Genomic DNA, 25,960 nt, shown 5'->3' on the forward strand with positions numbered 1-25,960 from the left:
ACAGAAGTGCAAGTTACCTTTGCCCAGGGCACTGACTTTTGGACTTGCTGCTGGTAATACTCTGGATGTTCCTTTTCATAGTATCCATGGTATTTTCATGAGGAAACCATGGCATAAAGGTTAGAGAAGCAGCTTTGGGACCTAAAGGTTGTTGATTTGATTCTCTGGACCAGCAGGAATGGCTGAAGTACCCTTGACCAAGGCACCTAACCCTCAACTGTTCCCCAGGCTGCCCACTGCTGTGGGTGTGTCAGGGTCCTGTTGTATGCCACTCTGGATAAGAGCATCTGCTAAATGCCTGTAATGTAATATGCTTGTAATGTATCCATTTCTTTAAGGCCTGGAATACTGAATCACCTGACCACAATACATGTTTCCACTGTGTGATGGTTCATTTCAGATGCCTCCAAGCCCAGAGAAGTTGACAGTGCTTCTGGACACAGTTAACATAAAGCTTTCTGTATTGGAGTGCTTGACACAGGTTTGCTAAAGTAATCCAGAGTCTGTGCAGTTACATATATAGCTGGATGATGGTTCTTGATGCAGCGCTAGTGAGATCAGAGATTACAGGTGTTCAGCTTAGGCATTTCTGGTGGTGGTGGATGTATGGCTTTCACTTTGCATGGTAGATGCAGCAACAAACTGTACCAACGTTTTTCTGAAGTGGTCCCAAGCCCAGGTAGTAATCTCCCTTTATCCAATCATGTTGGTGTTTAATGCAGTGCTGCCTGAGGAATCAAAGGTCACAGGCACTCAATGTTGGTTTTTGGCCTTGCCCCTTATGTGCAGAGATTTTCTCTGGATTTTCTGGATCTTTTAATGATATGGATTTTCAATGGTGAAATCCCCAAATTCCTTGTAACTGTCCCTTGAGAAACATTTTTAAACTGTTGGACTATTTGCCCATGCAGTTTTTCCACCAAGTGAAAGTGAACATTTCCCCATCCTTGCTTGTGAACAACTGAGCCTTTCTAAATACCAATTAACCTGTTTCCCTGGAGAATGTTCCAAACGTGTTTTTTTTTTAAATTAAATTCCACAACTTTTCCAGTCTTTTGTTGCCCCGTCCCAACTTTTTTGGAATGTGCTGCAGGCACGAACTTGAGAATTGTATACGTACAAAAACAAAGTTTCTGGGGCTGGTTTGAGTTTTTCATGACTGCTGATCTCCTGGGATTTTCACACAGCAGTCACAAGAGTTTACACAGGAATAGTGTAAAAATAAACTTCCCAGTAATCAGTAGTTCTGTAGGCAAAAAACTGTTGCGAGAGGTCAGAAGAAAATGGCCAGACTGGTTCAAGCTGACAGGACTGACGTTAACTCAAATAACCACTCTTTTTTTTACAACCATGGTGAACAGAAAAGCAGCTGAAGCTCTAAAACTGTTGTCACATCATTGGCTGCTTGGGTAACTACATGAATCAGCAAGAGTACAGGTGAGCACTAAGAATGCAGTTCTGTTTCCAAAACAGTGCAGCTGAACTGTAAGTAGAAACCAATCCGGTATAATCATTATTACAAAAATAATTGTACTTTAAAAGTAGCATCTCACACTTTTAAAGTACAAAAAGAAGAACAATTTGGAGTTTGTGTACCCCCGATTAACATTACATTTTATTTCAAGTATTACAATTATTTATAACGTGGAAAATTGAGTTATTGCAAGGACTCAAACTGTTTTTGTATAGACAGTAGATCTGGGAGACACATCTTAAAACAAACAAAACAAAGTAGACCTTGAAAGTCAACATACATGGCATTAAGCTACATTATCAGACATGCCAAAAACTTGCATGCCCTGAGAAAAAATGTGCACAACAAAACATCCTCCTGAGAAACCTATGACATGCTCATACCTGATGCAAAAGCTCCTAAATCCTAAACAAATTATACTGAAGAAGAAAAAAAAGCAAAAGCATCTTGGTAAAATAAAAAGTGAACTGAATAAAAATTGAGGTTTGATGCTTGTTTAATTTGGATATAATTTTTCATTAAAAACCCCCCACCTCAGCTAGATCTACTTAGCTTTGAATGCAATACTACAGATCAACAGATTCATTACGCATGAATTAATTTAGTTTTCATTACCTTTTAAGAAGAAATAAAATAAGTCACAGGATTATCTTAAAACATTTCTTAAAATACAACTGGATAGAACAGCAAATCTGGCTCATTCACACAAGCTAGCCTGAAATCTTTCTTCAGATGCCATTTGCTCCATTTCATGAAGTGAATATTTTGCTTTTTTTTTGTTCACAGTGGTTTAAATGGGTACAGGGGGAGTGGAGCATAAAACATTATGGAGAAGAAACGGTAGAGTGATTCCACAGATAGAAAAGTTCCCTGCATTAACTGGTGCCAAAACAGTGTGAATGCTTTGCCACTATGCATATAAGAGATCAAACAAAATATGAGAACTAAAATAAGAAACGTGCATCTTTAGGTATACAAGGGGGATGCAGTATCGGAATCTGGTCTTCAGTTGATGTAAGTAGATGGAATTTAAAAAAAAAATTGATAAAGTTGGGGGTATGGGACATGCATGCAAAAGAAACCTAAACTGTGGACAGTTTCATGTGATTCCACATAACCACTATGCCAGAGAGAAAATCTGAAGCTGTAACAAATTAAAGAAACTTAATAGGACCAGTCCAAAAATGGCCACTGCACTGGTGTGACAGGCCTTATTTCTTTGCCTGCTTGGTGACCATGTTCCTTGGTGGAGTCACTGGACGACTTGAGTTTGGCTTCTTCTTCTCTGCTGGCTTCAAAATCTGAGGAAATCACAGAAAAATCAGGCAATAGTTTCAATTAAACAGATACCTAGCCTTTTACACTTTGTATTAACTTATTTTTGGTGATCCAACCATTATCACTTAGGATTATAGAAAGCAGATATCAAATGACATGCATCACAACTGGAACATGACTGGACCGGTCAGTCACACACTGCAAATGAAATTTATATGACGTGATGGCATTAGACTGCCATTAAAGAAGTAATTCACCAAGTAGATGCATCAAAATGTATTCCAAATGTTTTTCAAATATGTAAATAAAATTAAGTAAAAAAACAAAACAAAACAAAAAAACCCAATAAAAAACAAACACATTTTGTACATCTGGCAAGTCTCTCTGAAGAACCTGTGAATATATAAAGACCATCTATGAACATCTAGAAAATTTGCTCATCGCTCAACAGTAGTACAACCCCAAATCAGAAAAAGTTGGGACGGTATGTTGAGATTTCCATTTTAATTTCAAGCAATGATTTGTAAATGATATTTGACCTGTACTGCACTCAAAACAATACACAACAGCACATTTTATGATGTTTTACCTCAATTTTTTTTCTCCAAAAATAAACACTTCACTTTTGATACCTGCAACATATTTAAAAAAAGTTGCGATGGTAAAACATTTACCATTTTATAAGTGTTACCATTTCTTCTCAACACTTAAAAGATGTTTAGGGACTGAAGACACCAAGTGATGAAGCGGTTCAGGTGTTATTTTGTTCCATTCTTCCTGCAAACAGGCTTTAGTGTGCAACAGGATGGGGTCATCATTGTCATATTTTTTGTTTTAAAACTTGCCACACATTCTCCATCAGGGACAGGCACCCTTGCAGGGCTTTTCAAAGTGTGGGGCGCGCCTCCCCTGGGGGGTGCCAGAGTTCTTCAGGGGGGGCGCAACATGAGGAAACATGAACCAGAATAAGTTACTATTGCGGACATTTAGCGAACTTCAGCTAGCCTTTGCCAGAGACAAAATGGATCGATTTTTAGTACCTAAAGCTACAGTGAGTGAGGAGACAGAGCCTGGGCCAAGCAAAAAACCAGAACCTCCAGGATTTCGCGATGTTGCGATTTGCAACATCAATGCAAATTCAATCAATCCCCGCGAATTCAGGGCGGTGTTGCAATTATATCCAATCACCGCAACCTTCCCGCAAATTTGACCAATCGTTGGCGTCGTCTTGAGGTGACGTCGACAAACTACCTTCCGCCTTACTTCTGTGTATACGTTCAAGAGAAGCAGCATGCGTGCAGTGTTGTCAGATTGGGCAGTTTTAAGTGCATTTTGGCGGATTTTGAACATATTTTGGACTGGAAAACGTCAGCAGTATCTGGCAACATTGCATGATGTGCGAGTCAGTGTTTATATAGGCTTAAATTCTGTTACTGAAAGTGTGTTATGTTTACAGTGAAGGACTGTGTGCACTTTACATTATTTTTTTACTTAATACAAGAAATTAATGGATGCCAACATTTTTGCCAAAATGGTATTTTATTTTCCATTGTTTAGGCAGCTTCAGCATCATACTGTGAGATTCTGTTCAAATTGTTTTTTTTATGAAGCCTGAGCCATTTATTTTATTAGTTTATAATTATTGTTTAATTTAGTCTTCAGGAGAGACTGCCTGCACACAGTACTAGTATTAATATTTTTTTTTCTTACATGAAAGCTGAGGCATTTATATTATATTTTAAGGTAACTTCATGTTGTGCTGTGAGGTTCTACACTGTAAAAAAAGAATAGTTGAGAATACTTGAAATTTCAAGGCAACAGTCTGCATTAAGAATTTTATGTTTTGCCAATGATGTGCCCATGATAATCCAAACTATGATAAAACTGTTATCTTTATTAAGAATTCTTAATTAAGTCAATTTTCAATTCCTCATTCTGCCAACATAGATTTCTCTTTTTGCTGAACAGTGGCATTCACAATAGTACAAAAAGGCAATTGAGGTTATCAGACTTTTTTGGGGGGCTTTTTTCACCTTTATTTGGATAGGACAGTGTAGAGACAGGAAATGAGCAGGAGAGAGGGACGGGGAGGGATCGGGAAACGACCTCGGGTCGGAATCGAACCCGGGTCCCCGGTATGGTGCCTTATCCACCTGAGCCACGATGCCATACCCGTGATGTGGGTTTTAAAAACTTTATTTCAATATTGAAGTTTTGTAATTGTGTAGAACAGTGAAAAAAGGCATGTATAGTTTAATGATAAATTGTCGTGGCTCAGGTGGATAAGGTGCCGTACCATAAATCCGGGGACCCGGGTTTGGTTCCGACCCGAGGTCATTTCCCGATCCCTCCCCGTCTCTCCCGCTCATTTCCTGTCTCTACGCTGTCCTATCCAAATAGAGGTGAAAAAAGCCCCAAAAAAATCTAAAAAAAAAAATTGTGATAACCTCAATTGCCTTTTTGCACTACTGTGAATGCCACTGTTCAGCAAAAAGAGAAATCTATGTTGGCAGAATGAGGAATTGAAAATTGACTTAATTAAGAATTCTTAATAAAGATAACAGTTTTATCATAGTTTGGATTATCATGGGCACATCGTTGGCAAAACATAAAATTCTTAATGCAGACTGTTGCCTTGAAATTTCAAGTATTCTCAACTATTTTTGAACCATCAGGCGCATTTGGATAAGTAAAGCCTATTTTTCTGCATTTTTGTAGTTCTGGTAATCTTTTATATTGGTAAAGTTGTTTATAGGACCATTTCTCAGTGTCTTTGTTTTTTAATCAATAGTTTTTCGGTAATAACTTAATATTTAACATATCACTCAATTTTAATCACAAAAAGAGAAAATCACAACAATTTCTCGCAACTTTCACTTCCTCCCACAATGTAATCGCAACAAAGACCTAAAAAACACAGCAACTTTCATCGCAATTTTTTGGAACCCCCCCTGCAACATCAGACATTTTAGCCCACAACAATCACAAAAAAGGCCCGCGGAATCTTGGGGGGACAGAAAAAAGAAGGAAGTATGACCACGATTATTTAAAGTTTGGATTTTCATGGACTGGATCTGAAGATGCTCCACTGCCACAGTGTGTTGTCTGCCAAGAGGTGCTAGCTAATGATGCTATGAGATGTTTAAAATGTGTAAAACAAGATGTTTTAAAAAGAAAAGCACAGATGTTTAAAATGTGTAAAAGAAAAAAATAAAAATGTGTACAACAACCTTTTTTTTTAAATACGACTGGAACATTAAGTATAGCAACAACAAAAATTGTGTGTGGGGGGGCGCTGTTGTTTATTTGCTCTCTGAGGGGGGGCTGACTCTCCCACACTTTGAAAACCCCTGCTCTACAGCAATGCCTTTTTATAATGTGTGCAGAAAGTGGTTTTGCACCATCTTGCTGAAAATCTTGCTATCCCTAGAAAAGATGTCTGGAAGGCAGTATATGTTACTCCAAAATTTCAATGTACATTTCTGCATTAATGCTGCCATCACAGAAGTGCAAGTTAACTTTGACAGGGGCACTGACAACCCCATATCATGATCAATCATAGCTTTTGGACTGGTGTTGCTCTTGATGGTCCTTTTTGTCTTTGGTCTGGGGCACACTGCATCAATTTCTTCCAAAAACGATCTGGAATACTGATTAGTCTGACCACAATACACACTTCCACTGTGTGATGGGCCATCCCAGATAAGTCGATAGTGCTTCTGGACACAGTTAACATAAGGCACCCATGTGGTTATATTGTCTATAGATGAGTGATGGTTCTTGATGCAGGGCCGTCTGAGGGATCAGAGATCACAGGTGTTCTTCCTGGGCTTGCGCCCTTGCCCTTTACTCACTGAAATGAATCCATATTCCTTGAATCATTTAATGATATTCAGAAATGTAGAGGGTGAAATATCCAAATCCCTTCCAATCTTTCTTTGAGGAACATTTCCATAATGTTCTTATTATTAATGCTCCTCTAAAGACTAGGCCTTTCCTGGATACTGTTTTTGTGTCGTCATGATCACGATGTCAACCAAGGTTGACATCACTTGTTTCAAATCTCATCTCATCTCATCTCATCTCATCTCATCTCATCTCATTATCTCTAGCCACTTTATCCTGTTCTACAGGGTCGCAGGCAAGCTGGAGCCTATCCCAGTTGACTACGGGCGAAAGGCGGGGTACACCCTAGACAAGTCGCCAGGTCATCACAGGGCTGACACATAGGCTACATCCACACGACAACGGCAATGAGATTTTTTTTTTTAAATATCGCGTCCACATGGGCAACGGATCAGTAAAATATCAGGTTCATATGGCAATGCAACACTTGCTGAAAACGATGCAATACACATGCCACACCTCTACGTGCGCTGTAAGACGGTGCCATCGGAGACACCAGAACAATAGAAGAAGAAGAAGGACGCATGCGCATGTAACAGGTTTATTTTTTTCCACTTGCCATTGTGTGTAGTGGTGGGGAAATTCTGCGCTGGCCCTTTAAGAGCGCAGGTAATTATGGGAACGAGGCACTGGCCTCTTTCAGTTCGTTTTGGAAATGTAAGCGCCAATGCCACTGGACGTTTGCAGCCCGTCCTCAGCAGTGTATTTGTGTCTCATTTCTTCAGAATAAAAAGACTGGTGAACAACACAACGCAATGTCTGTTACACGCATAAACCCCTTCTTCTACCCGGCGTGAAACACTCACAGGAACAAACACACAACAACAAGAAGAAGATGGCTGTGACAACGCGAGGAAATCATGCCTTCTGTGTGTACAAATTAGTTTTATTAGTGTGCATAGTTTTATATAACTTAATTTTCTTATTGTGTGTGAACATTTTGAAAAGCATTTTTATATAATTTATATAACTTTTTATAGTGTGTGTGAACATTTTGAAAAGCAGTCTTATCCAATAAAAAAAAGAAATTCAAGAAATGGTTCAGTTACTTGTTTATTTAAAAGAAAAGCTGTATACAAAAGTGAATGCAATGCAGTGGTTCATACAAAACAGTCTGTTGAAGGGTCTTCTGACCCTTTTCCCCTCTGCCTCCATCATAGTCAGGTAACTTGCTTTGTGTGGAAGGCTGTACTTTCTGTTCATTGTCATTTCTGTTCATTGTCTGTCTGGCAGGTCAGTCAGGTTAATGTGTAAACAATTTCAATTTCTGTTGTTACAAATGATGCGCGCGAGAGTGCTGCTTGTTCTAGTCATGTGGTTGTGACGTCATCGTAAACAAATCCGTTCTACTCATCCAGACGACTTCGCAACGGCGCCGTTGCCAGATTTTTTCACTCTGGAACCCGTTCTCAAAAGATTTCGTTTTGGGGCACCCAAAACGCCGGTGCCGTGTGGACGCCGGGCTGAAACGATAAACAATTTTATCAGATTCACCTGAATCCGTTGCCGTGTGGACAGGGCCATAGACACAGACAACCATTCACACCTATGGTCAATTTAGTCATTAGTTAACCTAACCTGCATGTCTTTGGACTGTGGGGGAAACTGGAGCACCCGGAGGAAACCCACGGGGAGAACATGCAAACTCCGCACAGAAAGGCCCTCGCCGGCCACAGGGCTCAAACCTGGACCTTCTTGCTGTGAGGTGACCGTGCTAACCACTACACCACCATGACACCCTTGTTTCAAATCACATTATTTAATTGTTTTACCTCATTTCTAGCACTGAATTGGCCTGTCCCAACCTTTTTTTTGGAATGTCTTGCAGGCCTGGATGGATATTAACAAATGAAATGAAGTTGACCAGACAAAACATGAAATATCTTGATCAAAAAAATATTTTTTTTTCCTCCGTGCTCTCACGGAAGGCGGTTGCATTTCTCTGCTCTCCTCTCCTTTTTTTCCTGCTTGTGCTCTTTGTTTTCGTCTCGTCTGCCTATACTTTTTTTTTTTGAGAGACTCTCTCCGCATTGAATTTCTAAACTAAAAAAGCATGGATTTGATAAACTGGTCTCTTAACGAAATTGACACAGTTTCTGGGTTCGGGGGAACCCACCTGTCCTGCCGGAACGTCTGTAGAGGACACTGAAGATATCTACCTATTTGGAACCATGATTACCAGACTTTTGCTTATTGGATTAGGCATTGCCCTGGTATATCGAGGAAATCAGACAACGGTGACAGCTGTTCAAAGCCCCACAAAGCTGCCCGATATGATTGGAGCGGTGGGCAAAGCTGTCGGCACTCAGACTGTGGAAGAACTTGAACCACAACATGGTTGTCATCTAGGAGACGCTTTTGGCTTTGCAAGAAATACGTATTTCAGAGACCAAATGGAATTGAATTGAACAGAATGGATGAAATGGACAGATATGGACAAGTGGTGTGGACGTGTAAAGACTGCATCTGTTCAAAAGACCAAACAATCTCTATCTTATTGACATTCGGCTCCCTGAACAGCACCGGCCTCGATCAAGGCTGTTGCTGGGATAACATTTCCCCCAGAAGGTCACTGCTGGGAGACACTCTCGCATTCTTTGCATTCCTTCCCCAATTTTCCGTGGTTGCTGTTTTTCACCCCCAGTGTGACAAGCGGGTGCATGACCAGCGCCGCTTGCATGGCTGCAGGAGCGGACGGCTGCTTGCATGCGCTGGGTTACCTCTATCTCCTCCCCTCCTACCCCCTTCCCCCCCACTCCTGACTGCCCCCTCCTTCCCCCCCTCAAGTCCCATGTTTTAAAGTGTACTTGTGTTATTGTGTTCTTGTGCGGAGGTTTTTAAATGCTCCCACACTGTACTCCTGACAGGAGCATAGTGGGGTGTTCTTTTTTCCTCATGTTACTACTGTGTTTCTTTTTCTTTTATCCCTGTCTTCCTGTCCTGTTCCCCCTCTGTAAGGACAGGTTGACGGTCGATTTCACTGGTAACAGTGACAATAAAGGGTTCATTCATTCATTCATCAAGATATAATACAAGTCAATGTAAATTTAGAAATCACTACCTTTTAAAACATTTTCTTTTTTATATATTCACTACACCTGACGGTAATTAACCTGTGTTTTGTGTGTTTTCCCAGTAACCGCGCCCTATTTAAGGAGGCAGAGGGAGAGCAGAGGAGAGCTCATCCCGGGACAAGAACACAGTGTGTGTGTATGTGTGTGACGCTAGCAGATTAAGAACTGGCAAATATACTGAAAAGTCTGGGAATAAAAAGCCTTTTTGTATCTGAAGCGTTGTCCTGCCGTCCTCTGTGCTCCACCCACACTTCAAAGAGCTCTACAGTGGTGCCGAAACCCGGGAAGGTGGAGCACCAACCTTGCAGCCCCAGGGAATCCTCCCCATTCGCGGACCTGGTCCACGCCCTTGCCACGGCTCAGCAAAGCCAGCACCAGGCGCTCGTCATGCTCCGAAAGGAGCAAGAGCGGCGCTTCGAAGCCCTGGTGCTGGCCCAGCAGGAAGATCACGAGGCGTTCCGGCATCTCCTCGCGTCGGCGGGGTCCACCAGCGCCCCGGCTGCGGGCCCGTCTCCCCTCACCATGACCAAGATGGGCCCACAGGACGACCCCGAGGCGTTTCTCACCTTGTTCGAGCAGGTCGCCGAAGCCTCGGGGTGGCCGATGGAGCAGCGCGCGGCGTGCCTCCTCCCCCTCCTGACGGGAGAGGCGCACCTGGCCGCGCTACAGCTCCCCGCCGACCGCCGGCTGGCCTACGCGGACCTTTGCCGGGCCGTCCTCCAGCGCGTGGGGCGCACGCCAGAACAACAGCGCCAGTGCTTCCGCGCGCTGCGGTTGGAGGAAGTCGGCCGGCCGTTCGCGTTCGGCCAGCAGCTCCGGGACGCCTGCTGGCGGTGGCTGAGGGCCAACAATCGCGACGCCGAGGGAATCATTGATCAGGTGGCGCTGGAGCAGTTCATCGCACGCTTACCAGCCGGAACCGCGGAGTGGATCCAGTGCCACCGCCCGGCGTCGCTGGATCAGGCAGTAGGACTGGCGGAGGATTATTTGGCGGCTGTTCCGGCGGCAGGACGGCCGACGACGTCTTCTCTTCTCTCCTCTTCTCTCTCTCTTTCTCCCCTCCCTTCTGGGTCCCGTCCTCGCCCCATTCCCCCACCACGGAGGCGGGGGCCGGCTCCACCCCAGCCGGCCCACCGCACCCGTGGTGCCCTCCCGTTTCTCCCTTCTGTGTCTGTCTCTCCCTCCCCTCAGGTGAGTGAGCCCCAGAGCACAGGTGCAGAGGGAAGGCCCGGGCCGGTTTGCTGGCGCTGCGGGGAGCCGGGCCACCTGCAACAACAGTGCGCAGCAATGGAGGTGGGCGCGGTGGTACGGATCCCCGACACGCCAGAAGCTGCCCTCGATCGGGCCGGAGCGTATCGCATACCGGTGAGTGTACAAGGGGCTACATATCAGGCGTTGGTGGATTCTGGTTGCAATCAGACCTCGATCCGCCAAAGCCTGGTGCAAGACGAGGCATTGGGGGGAGCACAGGGGGTGAAGGTGTTGTGTGTGCACGGGGATGTTCACAGCTACCCTTTGGTGTCGGTCCACATATATTTCAGAGGGGAAAAATCTATAGTGAAGGCGGCGGTTAATCCTCGCCTTACCCACTCTTTAATTTTGGGGACTGATTGGCCGGGATTTCGAGGTTTAATGACGCGCCTAGTAAAGAGTGGGTCCTACCTTTTGACAGGGGGAGGTCCCGGTGTCGCTTTGGCTGGAGCTGCTGTCGCAGAGCCGTCTACATCATCTCCGCGACAGAGTGAGGAGCTGCCGGCTCCTCCTCTTTCTATTGGGGAATCCCTCGCAGATTTCCCATTAGAACAATCGCGAGACGAGACTCTGCGACATGCGTTTGACCAAGTGAGAGTAATCGATGGTCAAATGCTCCAGCCGAACGCCACCCCGTCCTTCCCCTATTTTTCTATTATGAAGGATAGATTATACCGAGTGACGCAGGACACTTAGACGAAAGAGTGAGTCACATAGCTGTTAATTCCAAAGAGCCGCCGGGAATTGGTATTTCAGGCGGCTCACTTTAATCCCATGGCTGGACACCTAGGGCAGGATAAGACACTAGCCCGGATAATGGCCCAATTCTATTGGCCGGGGATTCGCGGCGACATCCGTAAGTGGTGTACGGCGTGCCGCGAATGCCAGTTAGTAAATCCAGCGGCCATTCCAAAAGCGCCTTTGCACCCCCTACCATTAATCGAGACCCCATTCGAAAGAATTGGGATGGATCTCATCGGGCCATTAGATCGGTCAACACGAGGGTACCACTTTATATTGGTTCTGGTGGACTATGCAACGCGATACCCGGAAGCGGTGCCTCTTCGCAATATCTCAGCACGCAGTATTGCAGAGGCCCTCTTCCACATCATCTCCCGGGTTGGAATCCCGAAAGAGATTCTGACTGACCAAGGCACCTCGTTTATGTCACGAACACTGAGCGAACTGTATGGGCTATTGGGTATTAAGCCGATCCGCACCAGCGTTTATCACCCACAAACGGACGGTTTAGTTGAACGGTTCAATCGCACCCTCAAGAATATAATTAAAAAATTCGTAAGTGAGGATGCACGTAATTGGGATAAATGGCTCGAACCCTTGTTATTTGCAGTGCGAGAGGTCCCCCAAGCCTCCATGGGGTTCTCCCCGTTTGAATTATTATACGGGCGTAAGCCGCGCAGCATCTTAGATGTGCTGCGGGAAAATTGGGAGGAGGGACCTTCACAGAGTAAAAACGAAATTCAGTACGTTATGGACCTGCGCGCAAAACTCCACACGCTCACCCACCTAACTCAGGAGAATTTGCGGCAGGCCCAGGAACGGCAAGCCCGCCTGTACAACAAGGGCATGCGCCTTAGAGAGTTCACTCCGGGAGATAAGGTACTCGTACTGTTGCCCACATCGAGCTCCAAATTAATCACCAAGTGGCAAGGACCCTTTGAGGTCACATGGCGAGTCGGGGACGTCGACTATGAGGTAAGGCGAACGGACAGGGAGGGGGCGCTACAGATCTACCACCTCAATCTGCTTAAACTCTGGAACGAGGAGGTCCCCGTGGCGTTGGTGTCGGTAGTTCCGGAGAAGGTGGAGCTGGGGCCGGAGGTTCAAAAAGGGACATTGGCATCACGTACCTCTCCGGTCCCCTGTGGAGACCACCTCTCCCCGACCCAACTCACGGAGGTTGCCCAGTTGCAGGCCGAGTTTTCGGATGTGTTCTCGCCCCTGTCCGGTCGCACTAACCTCATAGAACACCACATAGAGACGCCCCCGGGGGTGGTAGTGCGTAGCCGCCCTTACAGGCTACCCGAACACAAAAAAAAGGTGGTTCGGGAAGAACTTCAGGCCATGCTCGAAATGGGCATCGTCGAGGAGTCCCACAGTGACTGGAGCAGCCTGGTGGTCTTGGTACCCAAGGCCGACGGGTCGGTCCGGTTCTGTGTGGACTATAGAAAAGTCAACGCGGTGTCTAAATTCGACGCGTACCCAATGCCTCGTATTGATGAGCTGCTCGATCGACTAGGCACGGCTCGCTTTTACTCGACACTGGATTTGACGAAGGGATATTGGCAGATCCCCTTGACTCCATTATCCCGGGAGAAAATGGCCTTTTCCACACCGTTCGGCTTACACCAATTCATCACACTTCCGTTTGGGCTGTTTGGGGCGCCTGCTACGTTTCAGCGGCTGATGGACAGGGTCCTCCAGCCCCACGCCACCTATGCGGCCGCATATCTGGACGACATTATCATTTATAGTAATGACTGGCAGCGGCACCTGCAACACCTGAGGGCCGTCCTTAGGTCGCTGAGGCGGGCGGGTCTCACTGCCAACCCGAAGAAGTGTGCGATTGGGCGGGTGGAAGTATGGTATCTGGGCTTCCACTTGGGCAACGGGCAGGTGCGACCCCAAATTAATAAGACAGCAGCGATTGCGGCCTGCCCGAGGCCCAAGACCAAAAAGGGGGTGAGACAGTTCCTGGGGCTGGCTGGCTACTATCGTAGGTTTATACCTAATTATTCGGACGTCACCAGCCCGCTGACTGACCTCACTAAAAAGGGGGCGCCAGATCCAGTCCAGTGGACGGAGCAGTGCCAGTGGGCTTTCTCTGAGGTAAAGGCTGCACTGTGTGGGGGGCCACTTTTACACTCCCCTGACTTCTCTCTCCCTTTTATGTTGCAGACGGATGCGTCGGACAGAGGGCTGGGGGCCGTTTTGTCCCAGCAGGTGGAGGGGGAGGATCGCCCCATCCTGTACATTAGTAGGAAGCTGTCGGTGCGTGAGGGGCGCTACAGCACTACTGAAAAGGAATGCCTGGCGATCAAGTGGGCGGTCCTCGCCTTCCGTTACTACCTGCTGGGGCGCCCTTTCACCCTCTGTTCGGACCACCTGCCCCTCCAGTGGCTCCACCGCATGAAAGATGCCAACGCGCGGATCACCCATTGGTATCTGGCACTCCAACCCTTCAATTTCAAGGTGGTCCACAGGCCGGGGGCGCAGATGGTCGTGGCGGACTTCCTCTCCCGTCGGGGGGGGGGGGGGGGGAGTCGGCTGCGGGCCAGACGGGTGCCCGGCCTGAGTTGGGCGGTGGGGGTATGTGGCAGCGGGGGCATGGTCAAGCGCCGGTCTGTGACAGGAGGGCGGAGCCAGGGAAGGTGAGTGGCAGAATCACTACACCTGACGGTAATTAACCTGTGTTTTGTGTGTTTTCCCAGTAACCGCGCCCTATTTAAGGAGGCAGAGGGAGAGCAGAGGAGAGCTCATCCCGGGACAAGAACACAGTGTGTGTGTATGTGTGTGACGCTAGCAGATTAAGAACTGGCGAATATACTGAAAAGTCTGGGAATAAAAAGCCTTTTTGCATCTGAAGCGTTGTCCTGCCGTCCTCTGTGCTCCATCTACACTTCAAAGAGCTCTACAGTGGGTAAAAATGCATTTACAGACAAATTTTTTGGGACGATTCCACAAAAAAAGAACCCACAACCATCTCTGAAATAACTTAAAACTGGCCAAGTTAATGCCATCCATCATTGTTTATTCCATGTTTAACACAAATCAGACTTTGCTTTTGATTCAACTGAATATTTTACATAAAACAAATGAAAATGTCACGGACAAAAATGATGGTACCCTTAATTTAATATTTTGTTGCACCACCTTTCGCAGCAATCACTGCTAACAAGCGATCTCTGTAGCTCTCAATGAGCCTTCTGCATCTGACAACGGGTAGTTTGGCCCACTCTTCCAGAGCAAACTGCTCTCGCTGTCAGGTTTGAAGGGTGCCTTCTCCACACTCCATGTTTCAGCTCTTTCCAAAGATATTCAATAAGATTCAGATTATGGCTCATAGAAGGCCACTTCAGAATAGTCCGATGTTTTGTTGTTCGCCGTGTGTTTTGGGTCTTTATTCTGTTGGACGACCCATGACCTGCAACTGAGACAGAGCTTTCTGACACTAGGTAGGATGTTTTGCTCCAGAATGCTTTGATCATCTTGAGATTTAATTGGGGCCTACACAGATTCAAATCATTCTGTGGCAGACATGGCCCCAAATCATAACCAAGCCATGTTTCATAGTTGATATGGTGTTCTTTTCTTTCAAAGCATCATTTTTTCTTCTGTGGACATAGAGCTGATGTGACTTGCCAATAACCTTGAGTTTTGTCTCATCTGTCCAAAAGACAGAAGCATTGTGGCTTGTCAACATGTGTTTTTTGTAAATTCCAGTTTGGCTTTTTTTCTTTCAACAATGGAGTCCTCCTGGGTCTTCTTCCATTGAACCCACTGTCACTCAAAGTGAGGGATGGTACAGACAGACACTGACGTACTTTGACCTTGGAGTTCAACTTTTATCTCTTTGGAAGTTGTCCTTGGCTCTTTGTCTACCACTGGCATTATCTTTCTGTTCAATCTGTGATGGATTTTCCTCTTGCAGTCACGTCTAGGAAGGTTAGCTACAGTCCCATGGAATTCAAACTTCTTGATAGTATTTGCAACTGTAGTCTGAGCAACATGAAGCTGCCTGGAGATTTTTCTTTCTGATCTCCTCAAACAACTCTCTCCTTTGCTTTCTCTGGTCCATGTAAAGCCACAGTCACAACCGGCCGTACGTGCTCCTACGGCCGGTCTACGTGCAAAAAACGCAAGAAACGCACGGAGAGCCGTAGACTGGCCGCAGAGGTTCTTTGTCATGTCAAACAAACTCTATGGGCGCTTACATTTTTTTCAGGTTGCAAGACAAACTTACGGCCTCGTGTGTCTTCCGTACGGCCGACGTGTGTCTTTCGTACGATTTGCTGATGTCAGGTTTGGGCAAAATGTCAAATTTTTTCGTACGTCGCACTTGCGGACTCCGTATGTGTGTCGTGCGCCCCACATACGTAATTAGTGTGGCCAACGCACGTTCAGATATTTTGTACGTCATCCATGCGTGTCGAGTAAGTCGGCCGTGCATTGGCCGTACGGCGAGAGGGCGTCAATCACACGAAAACTCGGGTATATAAAGCTGCAGGGGTGCCTACGGCCATTTGTACACGTAGGCTTTGATTGAGAGAAAATCCAATTTCATTTCATTGCATTGCTTCAGTATGCCGAAGGCAAAAGGGAAGAGGAGGATAGAAAAGGTGTCGGAGATGGAGGAGAGAGAGGGGGTGACAGAGAGGGAGGAGAGAGAGATGGCGGCAGAGAGGGAGGAGAGAGAGGACAAGGAGCAGTGAGGAGGAGGATGAAGACCACGACAGTGGCCAGCAGGCCAGAAGTTTGTTGTACTCTTTTGGCATAGCAGATGAGGAGAGGTTGGTCGATTTTTTTTTTCCGTGCCAACCCTTGTTTCTACAACAAGACTTTGGACCTGTACAGCAACGCCATCCAGGAAATTGACACAGGGCATTGCTACTGAACTACACACAACTGGTGAGTACTGACCTGCTAAATACTAATTATGGTGCTGTTTTGGCATTTTCTTAGTAAAAATCCTTGGATTTGTAAGTTTTGTGTAGACATACTTTGCACGTGTATTGGTTAAAGCTTTGCTTGGTATATGTTGTCATTTTTTCCCAAGTTCATGTATCTAAATGTCTACAAATGCTGTTCACGTGAATTTTAACTTTCTTTTCTTTGCATTTCTTAATTTAAAATACCGAAATACTTTGTTTTATGTTTTTGTTTATTGCAGTTGCCAAGGTAAATGGATGGTTCAGGAACCAGAGTACAGCTGTGGGAAAGCTTTTGAAGAAAAGGTCAGGGCAAGCACTAGAGGCACTCACAGTCAGGAAAAGATGGCAGCTACAGAACTTTGTTTTCTTGAGGGATCACATGGTCACAAGATCATACATGTCTGACACAGGAACAGTAAGCATTTACCATGTATTGTTGCTTGGATTATTATAAATGATCATGATTAATGATGATTAACGATCACGATTAATTATTTCATTAATGATCATGATTAATGACTATTTTCTGCTTTGTGTTTAGTTCCTCCAGCTGCCATCATCAGAGTCCAAGACAAGCAGGGGAGCTTCGACCAGTGAAGAAGAGGATCGAGTGAGTGACAGGTCAACCTCCAGCCGGGCCTATGTTCAAGCCCAAAAAAAGCGCTCAAAGAAGATTGACGATGTCATTCTCGAATACATATCGAGGCCCAGGCCGTCTGAGGAGATTTCCCAAAAGGTATAAGACTTTAGCATTTGTTTGGCCAAAAGAATACAAATTATTTGTACAAAATGCATTTTAAATTGATGTGTATAGTTTTTCTTTTTATGGTATTCTTATTTAATGGTATATGGAGTTAATAATCATTATGTTGTTTACATTTTTCCATGATCTTGAGCAGATTGAAGCAGCTTTAGCCGCCAGTTCTGCAGGACCCCAAGACGAACGAACGGCACTGGGGAACTGGCTCGTGGCCAGGATCGCGAAGGTGCCCGATGAGAGATGGGAGGACTTCACTGTAGCTGCCCAGAATCTGATGCGGGAATTCACAAGGCCCATCATGCCCCCTCCACAAGCCCCAGACAATTCGTTGCCTCCTCGCATTGCCTCGCAACAGTCCTGGCAGCATCCCTCGCAGCATCCCTCACAGCAGTCCTGGCAGCAGACCTGGCAGCAACCCCCGCAGCAGTCCTGGCAGCATGACCCACCCTGTTGCCACAGCACTCCGATGAGGCAGGTGCAGCAGGTGTGTATTACAATGGAGTAGCCAGCGACAAGATGACACATTCTACTCTGCACATGTGTATATCTTCATGATAAATTAGATTGTGTATAATTATCTTTTTTTAAATGACAAATTTTGATGACATATATACACTACCATTCAAAAGTTTGGGGTCACCCAGACAATTTTGTGTTTTCCATGAAAAGTCACACTTTTATTTACCACCATAAGTTGTAAAATGAATAGAAAATATAGTCAAGACATTTTTCTGGCCATTTTGAGCATTTAATCAACCCCACAAATGTGATGCTCCAGAAACTCAATCTGCTCAAAGGAAGGTCAGTTTTATAGCTTCTCTAAAGAGCTAAACTTTTTTCAGCTGCGCTAACATGATTGTACAAGGGTTTTCTAATCATCCATTAGCCTTCTGAGGCAATGAGCAAACACATTGTACCATTAGAACACTGGAGTGATAGTTGCTGGAAATGGGCCTCTATACACCTATGTAGATATTGCACCAAAAACCAGACATTTGCAGCTAGAATAGTCATTTACCACATTAGCAATGTATAGAGTGTATTTCTGATTAGTTTAAAGTGATCTTCATTGAAAAGAACAGTGCTTTTCTTTCAAAAATAAGGAAATTTCAAAGTGACCCCAAACTTTTGAACGGTAGTGTAATAAAAAAAAACAACAACAAACAAAAATCATTTTTTAAATGTTTAATGTTTCTTGTCACATTAAAAAAAATACAGGTAAACAAGCGATAACTAAAATTTAAATATCTTTTAACGTCTTTATTTTGCAGATATCGGTCCCTCTACCTAGGCCACATTCAGCAGGGCCACCCACAGCAGGGCAATTCACCCCAGGAAGCCCGTCAGGGGAGAGCTTCTCCAACATAGGTCTGAGTGACAGTTTCTTGAAGCAGCTCGAGGGAGGGGACTCCGGATCGACCCCAACAAGTCAGAGGGTGGAGGACGAGGACAATGTCTCAGATTAGCTATATAGGAGCGGAAAGACATGAGTGTAATCTGTTTTGTTTTGTTAATATGTTTTGTTAATAAATGTTATGATTGACCATATATAATGACTTGTTCATATTTTCCCAGAAATAAGACTTTTGAAAAAAATTACTACAGAAAGCAGAACGATGTGTGTGTGGGTGTGTCCGAACACATCTAGTTCTCCGAAAATATTTTACCGATTTCACTGAGACTTGGCAGAGTTATAATTAATCTAAATGTTATTTATCATATTTCCGTAGTTACTTTATCTTTTTAACCCTTTGATGCAAAACATATGCACACCCCTTCTAATGCACAACATGGGTCAAAAATGACCTGCATTCATTTTCCAGGTTATTTCATGCTGACTGAGTTTTTCTTTGTTCTATCTTTTGAAATCAATTTATTTTATGATTGAATATTCCAAGTATTCTTTAAATATCTTGCTTTTAATTACCACAAATCATTAATTTAATTTTTTCTTTCCTACTTTATGAACAAAAATACTTTTTATATTACTACACATGGGTCATCCAAGTGTGATTTAAAATTAAATGTCTTAATACTATAATAATAATTTGTTTCAAGTAATTACTTTAGCAGTGAATGGGGCCAGTTATTTATTTATTAACTATGTAGTTAGCTAAGCCAACTACAATAAAATTAGCTAACTAAAGTAGAATATGTCAACAGCTAGGTAGCTAATAGTAATTACTTGTAACTTTCTGACAAGTAATCTACTCACTCTCAAGGTAACCTAAACATAATCAATTTTTTCTAAGGTAATGTTAGAACAATTGAAAAACATTACTTACATGTATTAGATGGGCAAAGGGCGCTGTGCTGAGCTGTGAAATGTCTGACACAAGCACAATTCACAGTTCCCACCAAACGCTGTAGTAAATGCATGCAGGTCGTTTCTGACCCATGTGTGTAAACTTGATGTAGAATTACAAAAGCCGTGCTTGTTCATAACTTAAGAAAGGAAAAATAAAAATGATGATTTGTGCTAAGGCGGCACGGTGGTGTAGTGGTTAGCGCTGTCGCCTCACAGCAAGAAGGTCCGGGTTCGAGCCCTGTGGCCGGCGAGGGCCTTTCTGTGCGGAGTTTGCATGTTCTCCCCGTGTCAGCGTGGGTTTCCTCCGGGTGCTCCGGTTTCCCCCACAGTCCAAAGACATGCAGGTTAGGTTAACTGGTGACTCTAAATTGACCGTAGGTGTGAATGGTTGTCTGTGTCTATGTGTCAGCCCTGTGATGACCTGGCGACTTGTCCAGGGTGTACCCCACCTTTCGCCCGTAGTCAGCTGGGATAGGCTCCAGCTTGCCTGCAACCCTGTAGAAGGATAAAGCGGCTAGAGATAATGAGAAATGAGATGATATTTGTGCTAAACAAAAACAAGATATTTACTGCATATTTGGAAAAGTAAATGACAAAATGAATTCATTTCAAAAGTATATCATAGAAACACTCAGCCATACATGAAATAACCTGGAAACCAATCAATCAATGATGTCAAGTTTTATTCCACCTTTTTTACATATTAATCATGAAAATTAACTTGTTTAATAACCGTTTATTGTGGCGGCACGGTGGTGTAGTGGTTAGCGCTGTCGCCTCACAGCAAGAAGGTCCTGGGTTCGAGCCCCGGGGCCAGCGAGGGCCTTTCTGTGCGGAGTTTGCATGTTCTCCCTGTGTCCGCGTGGGTTTCCTCCGGGTGCTCCGGTTTCCCCCACAGTCCAAAGACATGCAGGTTAGGTTAACTGGTGACTCTAAATTGACCGTAGGTGTGAATGTGAGTGTGAATGGTTGTCTGTGTCTATGTGTCAGCCCTGTGATGACCTGGCGACTTGTCCAGGGTGTACCCCGCCTTTCGCCCGTAGTCAGCTGGGATAGGCTCCAGCTTGCCTGCGACCCTGTAGAAGGATAAAGCGGCTAGAGATGATGAGATGAGATGATGAGATGAACCGTTTATTGTCATCAAGAGTTCATCGAAATCTTCTGCTTCTGCCAAAGTTGTTTTATACAACCCTGTCCTGCCATGGTACACTGCCAATAGGGCTGTTCAGATAGTCACTGAGATAGTTCCTCTGTTTTTTTTCCCCTCATGTGTCACACGTTGACCTCTAACCGCAACTGTGTCAGTCAGTTGCACACCCTCACGCCAGGCTCCTGGTACCACGGTCCCATCATCATCGTCCTGATCCACCTCATTTGCCTGGAGAGCTGGTCGGCGCATCCTGAGGAGGTTGTGCAGCACAAGCGTGGCATTGACGACCTTGGTGGCCTTGCCAGGACTGATCTGCAATGTGGTGAGCAGGCAACGCCAGCGATGTGCGAGAATGCCAAAGGCATTTTCGACCACCCGCCTTGCCCGTGAGAGTCAGTAGTTGAAGACTCTCTCTGCATGCGTCATACCCCTGTTGCTGTATGGCTTCATCATCCAGGTACGTAGGGGGAACACATCATCGCCCACGAGAAAGTACGGAAGGTCACAGTCATCTCCTGGGAGTGCCTCAGGACGGGGGAAGCCAAGTGAATCCCCCACAAGGGCTGGGTACAGCTGGGAAGCGTTGAAGATGCCGCAATCTGATGCAGAGCCATTGCCCCCAACAGTGGCCCAGACGAACTTGTATTCAGCATCCACCACACCGAGCAATATAATAGAGAAAAATCCTTTATAGTTATAGAACAGCGAAGCACTCTTGTTTGGTTTCTTTATAGCTATATGTTTCCCGTCTATAGCACCACAAGTATGGGGAAAGTTCCACCGTTTCCAAAATTTCTGCGCTACGTCACGCCATTGGTCAGGTGTTGAGGGGACTTCAAACAGCTCCTTGCAGTATTCATCAAATATGGCTGAGCACACTTCGGGAATGAACAGCCTGATGGTGTTGTGGGCGACACGGAAGTTGAAGGCTAAAGATCTGTAGCTGCTACCCATCGCTAGGAAACGCAGAGTGATCACAATTTCATCCCAGGCTCCAATGGTCGTCTGCTTCTGTAAATATACCCAACAAAAATAAATTTTAAGTACCTGAAATATTATATATGTATGCTTTAATAGCGACCATTATTGGATTTTAATTAATATATGTATAATCCAAACATTTTCTTTACCCCAGAGAAATCTCAATATTTCACAAATACACACCTTGGCCCCTTGGTTATGCGTGGTGTGACGCGTAGCAGCAATTCCGCAAAGGTGTTTGGGTCCATGCGAATGTATGACATGTAGTCACCCTGGCTTTCTCTCTCCAACTCCTGGAAAAGGGTGTTATACTGCCCTAACAGCCGCCTTCTCTGTATCCAAGGACGTACCCACCATCGCCTTGGTCTTGGCCCCTGTTTGTGCTGTCTCTCACGAATTAGATAGAGTAGTATAGCTTCGTGGTGTTCCTCAGCTTCGCGAAGTTGTAATTGAAAATCTAGGAGATGAAGTCTTTGTGGAGGGATTGCCATTTTCACAGTGAGAAACCAAAGTATGCCGAAATATATATACCCCTCTCCAATCGCCACAGTGCGACAAACGAACGCCGTTGGTACACACAACGTACAGATCGTGCGCAGTTCTTGCAACCTTCATACGAAGCCTGCATGGAACGCATGGTCAGTACGATTAGTGCACGTTCGAAGGTGCATTGGCTGTACGAATGAAGCGACAGTCCGAGCAGCCTCAGATTTCATGCGTGGTACGCATGTTCAACTTCCGGGTTGTACGTTGGGTGTGCGGTGATCTTACTCCTTCATGGTCACCACAACTACGTTCTCCACAAACAAAAAAAAAAACGCAGCGATTTGGGAAATGCCAAAAATCACACGGCCAAAAAATCATACATCCGGTTGATGTCAGTGATCCTGTACCACTGTTCTCCTGATCTTGAATCATTTTTCATTAATTTTAAACCCTTCTACTCTTCTCCGAGTTTGCTTCATTCATTCTGGTTGGTATTTACCTTCCACTGCAGGACGTATGCTGGCTGACCGGATACTGGGTGTAGAGCAGTCTAACCCGGACTCCCTAGTTATTGTCCTCAGTGACAGAGATGTGCATTTGGCATGCTTGCAACTGGTACAGGCTGTTCTGATTTGCTACTTGTTTTGGCTAGTTAAATCCTTGATTTAATATCCGCTCACACATCTGCTCACTGCTTAATGAAAGTTATTTTGACCAGCAATGTCTCTTTTCTTTCATAAGGTGATCCTAACAAGTGATGTAAATGTAACATCACACATTTACATTGCCTTTTCCTACATAGATAATCTGGCTTCACTCACTCCATCATATAATCGCATAGCTACAACACACTCTTGAATGTGAATATATATACTTATATTTGTCCTACAATAAACTGAAACATCTCTGAACAGATGTGCTTGTCAGTGACTGTTACTCCCAGATATATCTGTGCGACAGAATCTCTTGGGCAGCAGAAGTCTACCATTCCTAGATCATACTTTGTCAATTCAACCTCCTTCAGTACAGACAGATCAAAACCTATCAGTGACTTTAACAAAGGTAACTTCAGCCACAAACTTCCCAAATACAGTTTATTAAATGCCCGACCATGAAGGAGAATATTTTGGATCACTGTTAAACTACATTCATCTGTGCCTATCACACCATCTCTCACACTGCACTGGGCCAGTCTGACCACACCATGGTTCACTCGATTCCTGCATACAGACAAAAACAAAAAAAACAACCAAAAAAAAAAAGCAGCTCTAAAGGCCCGGTCACACAGCGCTTTACGGCTTTATCACGGCCAAAACCCGTCAAAAAGTGCTCTCCCGTGAAGCAGACGATATTGTTCGTGTTGATGTCGAAGTTAAGACGTGTTACAGTCGATATACAGACGTGACAGGACGCAGGGGAAAATCGGAACGGCGTCGGACGCGGCAAAAAGTTTTGGACTGCTCAAAACTTTAGACCGTGGACAACCACGGCCGGCACACGTGGTAAAGACGTGCAACACAGGTGAAAAACACATGATAATCAGTGTCCCGGCCGTTATTAAAACTTGGGGAGACGTGGTAAGACGCGAAAGTTTGGCGGTCTATCACGGGCAGAGCACGGTCATCGGACGGGTGTTACGCGTTGGTATCACGGGATATAGCGTGTGTTTAGCGGCTTATCACTGAGAAATGGATTTTTCCGCGTACATAGCACTGTCTAAGCCCGTTAAACGACGTCTCAAACAAGTTCTAAATTCGATTGATCACTGTCTAATCACTTCTGCATCACTTCTGATTTGCGGCATGTAAATACCGTAATTTTCTGAGACCTCGGCACTTGCAGTCTAGATGTCAAGGGGTGAACATGAACCCTCAACGCTGTGATGTCCTCATCTTAATGCTCCAGCACCAACAGAACCAACTGATACAGGCTCAACATATCCTACCGCTTTTATATGCGCAGCAAGCCGCTCTTCCAACGACGCTGAGCCGCGGTTACCCGTGATTTGGCAGTGCTATGGCAGTGAAACAGCCGCCGACGGCCATACCCCGTACAAAGCACGGCAAAGCCAAAATTGACCAAAAATTACCACTTACGACCACGTCCACCTGATTTTTGTATCTTTTTGTACGTGATATAGACGCGGAGTGCTGTGTGACCGGGCCTTAACCTGTAGAAGTGAAGCAGTGAGGCTGCAGAGGATCTTCAGGCATGCTTGGCCTGTACCAACTGGGATCTAGTCAGGACTGCTACCAACAGTCTGGATGATTTCACAGAGGCTGTGACATCCTATGTCAGCTTCTGTGAGGACTGCTGCATTCCATCACACACCAGAGTGAATTATAATAATGACAAACCCTGGTTCACATTTAAGCTCAGCTAACCTTCTGAAGGTTGCAAAAGGAAGAAGGGTTCAGGAATGAGGACAGGGACAGGTTGAAAAAGTCAAGGAACAGGTTTAGCAAGGCAGTGAGAGAAGCTAAATGACCGTACTCTGAGAAACTTCAACACCAGTTATCAGCCAATGTCCCTGCATCTGTTTGGAAAGGGCTCAGACAGATAAACTACAAGCCTACAGCCCCCCACTCTTAAGGACTTGTGCCTGGATAGCCAAAAGAAAGAATGCTAACGTTGCTTTGTCTTTCAATTGGCCCTTTTCCACTACCCTTTTTCAGCTCACTTCAGCTCGCTTCAGCTCACTTCAGCCCGACACGGCTCGCGTTTCGACTACCAAAAACCAGCACGACTCGGCTCGCTTCAGCCCTGCTTAGCCCCTAAAACTCACACCGTTTTGGAGTGGGGCTGAAGCGAGCCAAAGCGAGCCGAGTGAGGCTGGGGGGGTGAGCAGACACTCCCCTGTGCACTGATTGGTGAGGAGGAGTGTCCTCACATGCCCACACATGCCCCGCGAGCGCGCTGGGATCTGTAAACACCGCAAACCCGGAAGGAGAAGAATTACGAATTACGAGAATTTCTGAAGCCTTATGCGCCTCGCCTCATCTATACGCTCTTGCCAGTATCTGTCCGCGTTGTCGGTGACAACAAGCCACAGCACCAAGACCAGCAACACTAACGACTCCATGTCCTCCATGTTTATTGTTTACTATTCGGGTCGTGAGACTACCGCTTAAAAGCTCACTGATGTCACTGTTTGCGCTGCTTAACGACATCACCTGACGTCCACCCACTTTCGCTAACTCCACCCAATGTGTCCACCCACTTCCAGCCAGCACGGTTCAGCGCGGTTGTAGTCGAAATGTAACTCCAACAGCCCCGCTCAGCACGACTCAGCACGGCACGGCTCAGCCCAACTCAGCCGCGTTTGTAGTGGAAAAGCGGCAAATGGGACCGTTCTGACTACATCCCCCATTACTCCACACACCAACCTCAACTCCACCATCCCTCCTCAGCTTCAGCTGGGGCCTCTCTACAACTTCGCACATTGGAGGCTCACCCCTATCCCACCACAGCCACAACACTCTCCATTCTGGAGAGACGTTAACAGGATCTTCAAGAAACTGGACCCCCACAAAGCAGCAGGTCTCAACTGTCTCTCCATTCACCTTGAAGCACTGTGCTGATCACTGTTTCTGGCGTTCACAGATATCTTTAAAGGGCAT

The 25,960-nt window shown here is 45.4% G+C and overlaps 1 protein-coding gene across 2 annotated transcripts in view; it reads right to left on the minus strand.

The window, feature by feature from the left end:
• Nucleotides 1-1,637: 1,637 nt before the first annotated feature.
• LOC132875667 (serine/threonine-protein phosphatase PP1-gamma catalytic subunit A) overlaps nucleotides 1,638-25,960 on the minus strand; it is a 322,481-nt gene continuing 298,158 nt past the window's right edge. For both annotated transcript variants that reach the window (XM_060912615.1, XM_060912614.1), the window contains exon 7: nucleotides 1,638-2,775. In XM_060912615.1, the coding sequence (XP_060768598.1) occupies nucleotides 2,639-2,775 (137 nt within the window). In that variant the 3' untranslated portion in view covers nucleotides 1,638-2,638. The remainder of the gene's footprint in view (nucleotides 2,776-25,960) is intronic.

The sequence above is a fragment of the Neoarius graeffei genome, chromosome 28, assembly GCF_027579695.1.
Source record: "Neoarius graeffei isolate fNeoGra1 chromosome 28, fNeoGra1.pri, whole genome shotgun sequence".
Classification (NCBI taxonomy): Eukaryota; Metazoa; Chordata; class Actinopteri; order Siluriformes; family Ariidae; genus Neoarius; species Neoarius graeffei.